Consider the following 13568-nt stretch of genomic DNA (forward strand, 5'->3'; position numbering starts at 1 on the left):
TTAAAAAATATAAAACCTATGCACCAATGTCTATAATAGAGACATTAGGATCCAAACTTTCATCCATACAGAGTATGTAGATGTGGTGCATTTCAAAATAAATCAATGTGGTAGTAACAAAAGATCAGCTTCATGGAATGGGTCGGCCTAATTGAACAGATATAATTACACTCTGTTAATATCCATGTGGACTATGTAGAACGTCATCACTCTTATATGTACATGACTATAATAGTTCTGCATTTCTTTCCATCCTGGAATCTGAGGACTGACTTCCCTAAATGTCTGTGATCCAAGGGATTTCAAAGAGATTCCTCCAAAAGGTTCCAGAGTGAATTTCATGAGCTGTTCAGCTGGACCCAGCCAGCAGCTTGGGGTTAGGACTTCATCTTGGATGACTTGCTGAGGGGAAATCCACCCCCCGTAAAACGAGGGCCAGCTGGTTTGGCCATTGAGAAGGCATCCTCCATGCCTATTCTGTCCTTGTTCCTATAAGAAAGGAGGTGAAAGTTAACTTCCTTACCACCTTTTTCCTCTTCTATGTTTGATAGTTCTTAGGGTGAATTAGCCACTGAAAACTGCTTTGATCAAAGCTTCCAGTTTGAGACAAGGTGGTGGTTTAAATCTAATTAGGTGTTACTGATAACACATAGAATTAGAGAAAGACACAATTAAATGTGCTTTCCTCATGTTGATCTAAATATGGACAGAAGGCCTCATAAGAGCTCAGATCCTGTGGACTGGAGGCTCCTGACTTGTAATCATCTTCCTATTTTATAAAGCATTTGTTTAGTTCCAAAGATCAGTCAGAAGAATCCTTCTCTTGGCTCAATTATAATGATTAATTCATCATTTATCAACTTTTATAATCCATAGTTTCAGTGGAAACATAAATATTTATCACACACACAAGGTATCTTCATCAAACTTGGACATTTATAAAATATAAATTTTCCTATAACTTTAGATGAGCAGCAGTTATTATTAGAAATAGTTTAAGATACAAGAAAAGCTGGGAAAGATAAATAAGATAGTACATTTGGCAACAGATAAAGGAAATTCTAATCTACAATGTATCTTCTATGCAGATCTTCTTTAAATACCCACACATACACACACACATACACACACACACACACACATTCAGGTTTCCTGCAGAGGTATCTTAAATTTATACAAATTACCTATTGAATAATTAGGGGTCTTATGGAAAACATCTTTGGAGTCCCTTTTTAAAAATAAAAACTGAGCAAACTACTAAGACTAAAACCAATTAGATTTGGCTAATAGAAGTGATTTACTTCAGGGAAGAGAATTCTACCTTTTGCAAAAGAATCTGAATTGTACTGCAGACTCTAGATCAGCCTGGAAGTCCAGAGTAGGGGAGTCAAGGGAAGGTGGGTAGGAGCTCAGGTCAGGACTGGAGCATGATAAAAACAGGGTTTGAGAAAAGTGAAAAAAAAAAAGGCAAAAAGGTAAAAATGATATGAGTTGCTATTTTATAAAGAGTATATGTGAGGAGAATATCCACAGAGATTATTCTAAATTATTCCATTTGAAAAGAACCTGCAGAGAATTTGTTAATCAATCCAGCTGTCCCTTAGCAGAATTGATTTCATTATTATAAAAAGCCGTCCTCCATAAATAGGACAAAAGCTTTAGCCTTGAGTGGGTCCAGCAAAGAAGATTCCTTCAAGTACTCTGACAACTTGTCTACCTCCTGACTGTTGCTAGATGCAGGCAGTGCCCCCCTCCCCCTGCCCTCTCTCTCCTTAAATAACCTAAAATTTCCTCTCCGAAGGAACTTAAGCTTAATGCTTCTGGCCTGATCTAAGTTGACTAATGGGAATAATGTCTCCTTTATACGATCTTCTTAATGTATTTATAGACCATCTTAATGACTCCCTTCAGCCTTCTTCCTTCCAGTCTAAACCATCTCAGCACTTTTGTTCTTGCCTGGGCATATTTTCCTTCAGCTCTTTAATCTTTTTTTTTTTTTTTTCCCCTGTTCTCCCATGAACTCAAAACTCTCTGTCTCCCTCCAGTTTATGGATCCCAACTAAATGGAATGACCAAATGATGCCCTAGCCAGGTCAGATCGGCCACAAGGAATGAGGATTCAAGGCAAAGGCAGAGTCTAGAGCAATGCTATCTGATAGAACTTTCCATGATGGTGGAAAAGCTCTATATCTGAGCTGCCCAACGTGGCATCCACTAGCCACACATGGCTACTAAATAGGTGAAATGTGACTAGTGCATTTAAGGAACTGAACTGCTAATTTGATTGAATTGCAATTCACTTTAATTTAAATAGCCACAAGTGGCATACTGCCCGGGGGCAGTGCAATTCTAGTGGATGGGCCATTGGGAGGGAATGAGCTATCAGAGGGGTGTCCCTCTGTCAGCATGCTCCCTGTGTCCAGAAAACTGTGTGTGCCTGGCCGGGGGATCAGTAAGGTCAATGGAAACTAGGCCAAATCCCAGGGCCAAGGCAGGGGAGTTAATGAGCTCTAGGAAGGCAATTAACTGTTTAGCCAAGCCAGCTGTTTTTAACTGTTTCAACTGGACCACTGGTCTCCAAAATGGAGTGCGTGAACTCTACAAGATGAGTGGGATGACCTGTTGGCAAGTGGCAAGAAGATATTAGAGATTCAATATTTTATCTTTGAAAATTAAAAATCATTCTTTACTAATAATTACTCACAAAGTGACAATAGTATTTGTGTGTACTTTATAAATTAAAATATATTGGAGGTAAAAAACTATTCCAAAATAGTATTTTTTTAATTTTAAAAACTATATGCATATATATTAGGGGGGCTGCAAGTTCAAAACTGTTTTTCTGATAAGGGTGCACACTCAGAAAGTTTGAAGGCCACAGAACTAGACAACTGCCTCACATGGAAACTAGACATGACATTTCATAAGCACAACTTTGGTGTCCTAAAAGAAAACTACAGTGTTTCTACTCCAACATTCATTCAATTCACATCATTAATATCAGTGGTTCTCAAACATCAGTGTGCATGGAATTCACCTAGAGAGCAAGTAAACTGCAGATTTTTAAGGCCCATCCAGAACCTGCTGAATCCAAATATCTGGAAATTGGGCCTAGGAACCTGCATGTTTAATAAATCTCAACAGTGATTCTGAATCAGATAGTTGCTAGACCCACACATTAAGCCAGACCCATCTAAATTAGCTATAGTTTTTAGCAATATTTTAGTCTACCAAGGAACTGGCATCTAAATGTGGAATGGGGGAATATTCTGATTTACAAAAAGGATAGATTTTTACTGGCAAATGAATTCACATCCAGCTACTTTAAGTAGCTGTTTGCCACTAATGGATTATTGGTGGATGCGTTCAAACCCTGTTTCACCATGTCCTTGAAACGCCCATGTGGATGAAATACCAATCCTGACTTTCAGCTCACAATGTGAGCCTCTACAGAATGAACAAGATGATTTGGGCAATGCACACAGCCAAGGTTCAAACCTGATGATTCACCTGGGCCCACTCACTCACCCCAGGATTAGGCAAACAATAACAAAGTGAAGAGAACATTTACTCTTCAACATGTAGGCATCCTGAAACCCAAAATATTCACCTGATATCTGCATTACCATCTCCTAGAAGAATGCTCATGCCGATACCCTACAGCAGATACTGAAGTCAGGTACTAGACATAGAAATGGTTCAGAGACAGTTTATCTAAAACATAGGTGAAAATTACTTGTGAACTGCTCATAATTACAGTGGTTTTAAATGTGAATATGCTTCAGCCCATACAAGGCTAATCGTGAACCTCCTTTGCAGACATAGTTATGGAATGATTATCTCCAAACCGTGAGAACAGTGTGGGGAAAAAAATCACACTAGGTCTCCTCTGCTCCACACGAGGTCCACCGGTGAGCTGATATTAATGAATCCCTGTTAGGGTCCTAAGGAGGGGTCTCAGTATCAGAGGAGACACCCATCTTGCTCTGACACCAGCCCACTGAGGGACCTGTAGAAAGTAATTTGCTCACCCCTGACTTAGTTTACCCCAGTGAAGTCTGTGACTCTGTGACTGTCTGCAATTATTTTCTTATCAGGAGTTAATAGGCACAACAAAACTCGAACATTTGACTAATTCTTACTTCTGAATGTATTCTTTACGTTTCTGAGCAAGGTATTTCTTCTTTAAGTTCAGCAGTTCATTGCTAAGTTTCTCAATCTCATACTTATATTCTTGGCTCTGTGATTCATACATATTCAATTCTGAAGACAAAACCTAGCGTGACAAATAAAGCAGCATTAACAGAAGATACGCGGTGAGACAATATCCTTTTCTGAAAAATCTTTTTAATCTGCGGCCACTTACCTCAGTGAGGCTAGAGATACAAAACCATGCCCAGGTTTAACAGTTAACCCGCACACTTCTACCAGTTCAAGGTCTGTATCTGGGTAAAAGTCTGACGGAGGTCTGAAGACTCATAATCCAGTGGCAAACAATGGAACCTCATTCCCCTGCTTTAAAGGAGAACCATCAGGCACAGGCTCACATATGAATGGTGTAATGTGGTTCAAGAACACTGTGAGTCGAAACAGAAAAACTCCCAGACGTACAGCATAAAATTGCTTTCAAAGCCTTTTTTAATAAAGCATTCAGAGAAGTCATTACGAGGGAGCGTGATTCATCTGAGGATTACTGTAAAAATTACTCAGAATCATCCTGCTGCCACCACCACTCAGTAGGTATTCAATTTATATGTTTTCCAAGGTTGCTGTTCTGCTGAATGTCAATCACCTCTTTACTGTGCCCTTTGGGACTATTCACAGGTTCTCTCTTTATCCCAGCACTGGGACTTACGTCTAAGAAGCAGGGGGCTATGACATCTGCAGGGAGGGTGTGCTGCATGCGAGGGGCTCTAATAGGAAGCCTAATTACCTGCCTCTTGCACTGCTGTGTTTAGTAGATGCTACTGGTTTCAGGCTGGACAGGGAAAGAGGGAATTTGCTCACCTAAACGGATGTGTAGAGCACACTAAAGCGAGGGGTACCCCCCAAAAAAACCAAGGGGAAAAAAGGGAGGCTACTGTCCTAAGGGGCATGCAATAGATTTGATTTGTTTTTCGTCTAGTTCTGCATTTTTTAAAAATTTGCATAAAAGGCGGATCTTTATCTTTCAAGTGTTCATCTGCTTCTGAACTCTTTCCTCTTAACTGCTGTGAAAAGGATTCTGACGATGTTATCATGAGCTAAAGAATATGATTTTCATGTTGGAAGAAAAACTGTCTTCAGCCATAAAAAGAAACGAAATTGAGTTATTTGTAGTGAGGTGGATGGACCTAGACTCTGTCATACAGAGTGAAGTAAGTCAGAAAGAGAAAAACAAATACTGTATGCTAACACATATATATGGAATCTAAAAAAATAAGGTTCTGATGAACCTAGGGGCAGGACAGGAATAAAGACGCAGACGTAGAGAATGGACTTGAGGACATGGGAGGGGGAAGGTTAAGCCGGGATGAAGCGAGAGAGTAGCACTGACATATATACACTACCAAATGTAAAATAGATCGCTAGTGGGAAGCAGCTGCATAGCACAGGGAGATCAGCTCGGTGCTCTGTGACCACCTAGAGGGTGGGATACGGAGGGTGGGAGGGAGGAGATATGGGGATATATGTATATGTATAGCTGATTCACTTTGCTATACAGCAGAAATTAACACACCATTGTAAAGCAATCTTACTCCAATAAAGATGTTAAAAAAAAAAATAGTTAAACTCTTAGGAACAAAGACCTTGTTTCCAAGCAATGAATGTGGAATTTTCTAAAACAGCCCAGATAATGAGGACAAACTGGTGGACAGGCTTGGTATTATCCACCCCTGAATCTTCCACCAAGGGTCACATGTCATTCAGAGCAAAAATCTGGATATCCTCAGATAAAGGTTTAAAGTAACAAAAGTCTCCTATGAACCACTGAATACAATCCAGCGCTAAGTATGCCTATCTGAGAGTAGTGTAAAGACATGTGCTTTTCTAATTTACACCCACCCCTGAGAAAATAAGTTTTTATTTTATTTGATATATTCAATTGTTTAAAGGGATGAAAATAATCAAAAGATTATGCCTCCTGCAAAACTCAAATTATGTCTCAGGATACTCATGTAAAATGAATGCTTACAGTGATAAGTTGAAAATTAATGCTCTCATTACATTTGTTTCATCTGCCTTTTTTAAGTAAAAGGATGTGATTTTACAACATTCTATTTGTGAAAGGATTAGTACTATATTAGTAGCGTGGCATCTATTTTACCCCAGGCAGAAAGGCAATGATTATTACCATCATTGCACAGGAAAGCGAGAATTCAGCTGGCATGTGCTACATTCTGTGCATGTGTGTGTATAAGGCTTCCCTAACATGCCAAGAATATCTAAGTACTTTTTAGCAGGTAAAGCTGAGGATATAGTGGAAACATACAGTTTTTGAGAAAACTTTAAAAAGGCACATATAATACTAAAACATTCCCTCTCCGCAGCTAATGTGCTTATGTCACTTAGAAGGGAACTTATGCTAACAGAATCCTAGAATGATTTTACTTCCCTTTCATGGCTTCTTATTTCATAGATGGTCATGAAGCAAGGTTCCTGGGGACTGGGGAGTAGCCTGTGTTTTGTGTACATGTATTTCAGGCGGAATGAATAGTAAAAACCTGCTTTGACACAATGATCTGCTTCAGTGGGCAATGGTGTTAAAATATTCCCTCTGTTCTTTCCCACCATCTGAATCCTCTAAATCATCTTGAGATAATCTATACAAACTTTGTTCCCCAAATTTCTATCCCATTGCCATCATCCTCTCCCTAGCTCTTTCTCCACTTGTTCATCTCCCTGTTTTGTGGGAGTCTATGAGCTTAGGAGCGGAGGGGTAGCTTTAAGGCTTGCCCTGTGCCTCCCGGGACTGGAGCACTAAAAAAGCTGATATCAAAGGAGGACAGAATTTGGGAGACTGGCTCCTTGTGCTGAGGCAGTAGACTTGTCCACGGGTATTCCCCAGAGTGTGTCTGTCCTTCAGTCAGGAAGGAGCAGAGGCTACCACTTACTTTAAGCTGCTTGGTCTTCTCCCGCAGCGTGTGGCGGTAGATCTGTAGCTGCTCTGCAGCCTCAGGCCCAGGCTGCCGGGCCAGGATGTGCTTTAGTTCCACATACAGTTTCTCCTTTTCCTGGTGGAGAGTATAACCACAGGTGGAGATAAATAACCCCAACAAGACAAGGGAAGTGCCTTTAACAGCATGGTCAGGATGATACGGGATCATCCTAAGGCCCTTCTCAGCTCCACACTGATTATATTCACACATAGATTCATTCAATCAAGCATCAAGCCACATAGGGACCTGGCACTGCCCACCAGCAGGCTGGCAGCAGCCTTGCAACTCCCAGGTTGTGTGGCAAACCACATGGGAAGCCTACCCTGCCCTCCAGTGGACTTGCAACAACTGCATGAGGAATGGCCTCCCAGCCAGCCTGGCCAGGGGCCAGCTCCACCTACCAACATGCCCACAGTAGTCAGCCCTGCCACAACAGAAGGACACATGCAGTCCACAAAGGGGGCACCACTAGAGCATACAGCTCTGGTGACCAGAGGGGAGTGTGTTGCTGGGCCCTAAAGGATATTTCCTACATAAGGCAACTTCCCCAAGATTGGAAAATGTAACTGATGTACCTAACACACAGAAATAAACACAGAGGATTGGGCAAAATGAGGAGACAGAGGAATATATTCCAAATGAGGGAACAAGACATAACCTCAGAAAAAGAAGTAAAGGAAGTGGAGATAAGCAATCTATCCAACAAAGGGCTCAAGGTAATAATCATAAAGATGCTCACTGAACTTGGGAGAAGAATGGATGAACACAGTAAGAATTTCAACAAAGAGTTAGAGAATATAAAGAAGAACCAAACACAGCTAAAGAATACAATAACTGAAATTAAAAATACACTAGAAGGAATCAACAGTAGATTAGATGGTACAGAGGAACTATAAACCAGAAGACAGAGTAGTGGAAATTACGAAGCTGAACAGAAAAAAGAATTTAAAAAAAAAATAAGGATAGTTTAAGAGACCTCTGGTATAACATCAAGTGTAATAACATTTGCATTATAGGGATTCCAGAAGGAGAAGAGAGAGAGAAACGGGCAGAGAAAATATTTGAAGAAATAATAGCTGAAAACTTCCCTAACCTTGGAAAGAAAAGACATGCAGGTCCAGGAAGCACAGAGAGTAGTCTCAAACAGAATCAACCCAAAGAGGACCACACCAAGACACACTGTAATTAAAATGGCAAAAATTAAAGATAAAGAGAGAATATTAAAAAAGCAAGAGAAAAGCAACTAGTTACATACATGGGAATTCCCATAAGATTATCAGCTGGCTTTTCAGAAGAAACTTTGCAGGCCAGAAGGGAGTGACACAATATATTCAAAGCGATGAAAGGAAAAAACTTACAACCAAAAATTCTCTACCCATCAAGGTTATCATTTGGATTTGAAGGAGAGATAAAGATTACAGATAAGCAAAAGCTAAAAGAGCTTAGCACCATTAAACTGGCTTTAAAAGAAATGTTAAAGGAATTTTTCTAGGTGAAAAAGAAAAGGATACAACTAGAAATATGAAAATTATGAAAGGAAAGATCTCACTGGTAAAGCTAAACATACAGTGAAGGTAGTAAGTCAACAATGTATAAAGCTAGTAGGAAGGCTGTAAGATAAAAGTAGTAAAATCATCTATATCACAATATGTAGTTAAGAGATACACAAAACAAAAAGATGTAAAATATGACATCAAAAACATAAACCGTGGTAGGTGGGGAATGAAAATGTAGGGTGATTAGAATGCATTCAAACTTAAGAGATCAGCAACTTAAAATAATCACATATATATATCAAATATATATATAAATATATAATAATAGATACACACACACAAAATAAGAAAGGCATTCAACTGTAACACTACAGACAGTCATCAAATCACAGGGGAAGAGAGCAAAAGAAAAAGAAAGGAACAAAAAACTTTAAAAAAAAATTAACAAAATGGCAATAAGTACATACCTATCAATAATTAAATGTAAATGGACTAAATGCTCCAATCAAAAGACATAGAGTAGCTGAATGAATACAAAAACAAAACCCAAATTTACGCTGCCTACAAGGGATTCACTTCAGATCGAAAGACACACACAGACTGACAGTTAGGGGACAGAAAAGAAACAATAAAGATCAGAGCAGAAATAAATGAAATAGAGAAATAATAAAGAATCAGAGCAAGGATGGCCATCTGCTGGTTCACCTGTTGGATGTCCCAGAGGGTATCCATGGGCAGTGTAATGGGAGTGTTGTCCAGCCATCATATGAAGCTGTCAGATATGCCAGACAAATGTTGCTCAATTGCACAAGGCAGGCAGATGATAACCTCGTAGAAGGTACCACAGCAATCAGTTGCCATGGCAGTGCACTATGGTCAGCTTTTCCTGCTTATATTCTCTCACCCTGAAGTTTCCCTGTTATCTGGTTCTTTCATTCGCGGTCATGTGGTGGGGAGCATAGCAAGTGGTACAACCGGAAGTGGAGATTGCATCAGCCAGAAATGACTCAGCAGGAAGTGCATCACTGGAAGTTGAAACGTCATCAAAGCACAACAGGGCAGGGCTAGGGTTGGGGTTAACCTCACCAACGGGAGTCAGCAGGGCCACCTTTGAAGAGAGAGTGAGAGAGGACCCAAATAAACAAAAAATCAGAAATGAAAGAAAAGTTACAACCAACACCACCAAAATACAAAGGATCATAAGAGATTACTACGAACAATTAGACGCCAAAAAAATGGGCAACTTAGAAGAAATGGATAAATTCCTAGAAACATACAATCTCCAAAACTGAATAATGACAGAAGAAAAAGAAAATATGAACAGATCAATTACTGAAATTTAATCGGTAAAAAAAATGCCCAACAAAGAAAAGTCCAAGATCAGATGGCTTCACAGGTGAATTCTACCAAACATTTAAAGAAAAGTTGATACTTATTACTCTCAAGCTACTCCAAAAATCTGTGGAGGAAGGAACACATCTTTTTTTTTTTAATTTTTAAATTTTATTTATTTTTTTATATACCAGGTTCTTATTAGTCATCTTATTAGTCATTAATTTTATACACATCAGTGTATACATGTCAATCCCAATCGCCCAACTAAGCACACCACCATCCCCACCCCCTCACGGCTTTCCCCCCTTGGTGTCCATACGTTTGTTCTCTACATCTCTGTCTCAACTTCTGCCCTGCAAACCGGTTCATCTGTACCATTTTTCTAGGTTCCACATATATGTGTTAATATATGATATTCGTTTTTCTCTTTCTGACTTACTTCACTCTGTATGACAGTCTCTAGATTCATCCACATCTCTACAAATGACTCAGTTTCGTTCCTTTTTATGGCTGAGTAACGTTCCATTGTATATATGTACCACATCTTCTTTATCCATTCATCTGTTGATGGGCATTTAGGTTGCTTCCATGACCTGGCTATTGTAAATAGTGCTGCAATGAACATTGGGGTGCATGTGTCTTTTTGAATTATGGTTTTCTCTGGGTATATGCCCAGTAGTGGGATTGCTGGATCATATGGTAATTCTATTTTTAGTTTTTTAAGGAACCTCCATACTGTTCTCCATAGTGGCTGTATCAATTTACATTCCCACCAACAGTGCAAGAGGGTTCCCTTTTCTCCACACCCTCTCCAGCATTTGTTGTTTGTAGATTTTCTGATGATACCCATTCTAACTGGTGTGAGGTGATACCTCATTGTAGTTTTGATTTGCATTTCTCTAATAATTAGTGATGTTGAGCAGCTTTTCACATGCTTCTCGGCCATCTGTATGTCTTCTTTGGAGAAATGTCCATTTAGGTCTTCTGCCCATTTTTGGATTGGGCTGTTTGTTTCTTTAATATTGAGCTGCATGAGCTGTTTATATATTTTGGAGGTTAATCCTTTGTCCGTTGATTTGTTTGCAAATATTTTCTCCCATTCTGAGGGTTGTCTTTTCGTCTTGTTTATAGTTTCCTTTGCTGTGCAAAAGCTTTTAAGTTTCATTAGGTCCCATTTGTTTATTTTTGTTTTTATTTCCATTACTCTAGGAAGTGGATCAAAAAAGATCTTGCTGTGATTTATGTCAAAGAGTGTTCTTCCTATGTTTTCCTCTAAGAGTTTTATAGTGTCCGGTCTTACATTTAGGTCTCTAATCCATTTTGAGTTTATTTTTGTGTATGGTGTTAGGGAGTGTTCTAATTTCATTCTTTTACATGTAGCTGTTCAGCTTTCCCAGCACTACTAATTGAAGAGATTGTCTTTTCTCCATTGTATATCCTTGCCTCCTTTGTCATAGATTAGTTGACCATAGGTGCGTGGGTTTATCTCTGGCCTTTCTATTCTGTTCCTTTGATCTATATTTCTGTTTTGTGCCAGTACCATACTGTCTTGATTACTATAGCTTTGTAGTATAGTCTGAAGTCAGGGAGTCTAATTCCTCCAGCTCCGTTTTTTTCCCTCAAGACTGCTTTGGCTATTCGGGGTCTTTTGTGTCTCCATACAGATTTTAAGATTTTTTTGTTCTAGTTCCGTAAAAAATGCCATTGGTAATTTGATAGGGGTTGCATTGAATCTGTAGATTGCTTTGGGTAGTAGAGTCATTTTCACAATATTGATTCTTCCAATCCAAGAACATGGTATATATCTCCATCTGTTGGTATCATCTTTAATTTCTTTCATCACTGTCTTATAATTTTTTGCATACAGGTCTTTTGTCTCCTTAGGTAGGTTTATTCCTAGGTATTTTATTCTTTTTGTTGCAATGTGAAATGGGAGTGTTTCCTTAATTTCTCTTTCAGATTTTTCATCATTAGTGTATAGGAATGCAAGAGATTTCTGTGCATTAATTTTGTATCCTGCAACTTTACCAAATTCATTGATTAGCTCTAGTAGTTTTCTGATGGCATCTTTAGGATTCTCTATGTATAGTAGTATCATGTCATCTGCAAACAGTGACAGTTTTACTTCTTCTTTTCTAATTTGTATTCCTCCTATTTCTTTCTCTTCTCTGATTGCCATGGCTAGGACTTCCAAAACTATGTTGAATAATAGTGGTGAGAGTGGACATCCTTCTCTTGTTCCTGATCTTAGAGGAAATGCTTTCAGTTTTTCACCATTGAGAATGATGTTTGCTGTGGGGTTGTCATATATGGCCTTTATTATGTTGAGGTAGGTTCCCTCTATCCCACTTTCTGGAGAGTTTTTATCATAAATGGGTGTTGGATTTTGTCAAAAGCTTTTTCTGCATCTATTGAGATGATCATACGGTTTTTATTCTTCAATTTGTTAATATGGTGTATCACATTGATTAATTTGCGTATATTGAAGAATCCTTGCATCCCTGGGATAAATCCCACATGATCATGTTGTATGATCCTTTTAATGTGTTGTTGGATTCTCTTTGCTAGTATTTTGTAGAGGATTTTTGCATCTATATTCATCAGTGATATTGGTCTGTAATTTTCTTTTTTTGTAGTATCTTGGTCTGGTTTTGGTATCAGGGTGATGGTGGCCTCACAGAATGAGTTTGGGAGTGTTCCTTCCTCTGCAATTTTTTGGAAGAGTTTGAGAAGGATGGGTGTTAGCTCTTCTCTGAATGTTTGATAGAATTTACCTGTGAAGCCATCTAATCCTGGACTTTTGTTTGTTGGAAACTTTTTAATCACAGTTTCAATTTCATTACTTGTGATTGGTCTGTTCATATTTTCTATTTCTTCCTGGTTCAGTCTTGGAAGGTTATACCTTTCTAAGAATTTGTCCATTTCTTCCAGGTTGTCCAGTTTATTGGCATAGAGTTGCTTGTAGTAGTCTCTTAGGATGCTTTGTATTTCTGTTGTGTCTGTTGTAACTTCTCCTTTTTCATTTCTAATTTTAGTGATTTGAGTCCTCTCCCTCTTTTTCTTGATGAGTCTGGCTAATGGTTTATCAATTCTGTTTATCTTCTCAAAGAACCAGCTTTTAGTTTTGTTGATTTTTGCTATTGTTTTCTTTGTTTCTTTTTCATTTATTTCTGCTCTGATCTTTATGATTTCTTTCCTTCTGCTAACTTTGGGTTTTGTTTGTCCTCCTTTCTCTAGTTCCTTTAGGTGTAAGGTTAGATTGTTTCTTTGAAATTTTTCTTGTTTCTTGAGGTAGGTTTGTATTGCTGTAAACTTCCCTCTTAGAACTGCTTTTGCTGCATCCCATAGGTGTTGGATCGTGGTGTTTTCATTGTCATTTTTCTCTAGGTATTTTTTGATTTCCTCTTTGATTTCTTCAGTGATCTCTTGGTTATTTAGTAACGTATTGTTTAACCTCCATGTGTTTGTGTTTTTTACGTTTTTTTCCCTGTAATTCATTTCTTTTTTTTTTTTTTTTTAAATTAATTAATTTATTTATTGGCTGTGTTGGGTCTTCGTTTCTGTGCGAGGGCTTTCTCTAGTTGCGGCAAGCGGGGGC

At 38.7% G+C, this 13568-nt stretch overlaps 1 protein-coding gene across 1 annotated transcript in view; it reads right to left on the reverse strand.

The window, feature by feature from the left end:
* Positions 1 to 377: 377 nt before the first annotated feature.
* CFAP58 (cilia and flagella associated protein 58) overlaps positions 378 to 13568 on the reverse strand; it is a 106172-nt gene continuing 92981 nt past the window's right edge. The window contains exons 16-18 of the mRNA XM_036829293.1: positions 7095 to 7214; positions 4143 to 4276; positions 378 to 489 (exon numbers count right to left, since the gene is read on the reverse strand). Of these exons, the coding sequence (XP_036685188.1) occupies positions 378 to 489; positions 4143 to 4276; positions 7095 to 7214 (366 nt within the window). The remainder of the gene's footprint in view (positions 490 to 4142; positions 4277 to 7094; positions 7215 to 13568) is intronic.

The sequence above is a fragment of the Balaenoptera musculus genome, chromosome 16, assembly GCF_009873245.2.
Source record: "Balaenoptera musculus isolate JJ_BM4_2016_0621 chromosome 16, mBalMus1.pri.v3, whole genome shotgun sequence".
NCBI lineage: Eukaryota > Metazoa > Chordata > Mammalia > Artiodactyla > Balaenopteridae > Balaenoptera > Balaenoptera musculus.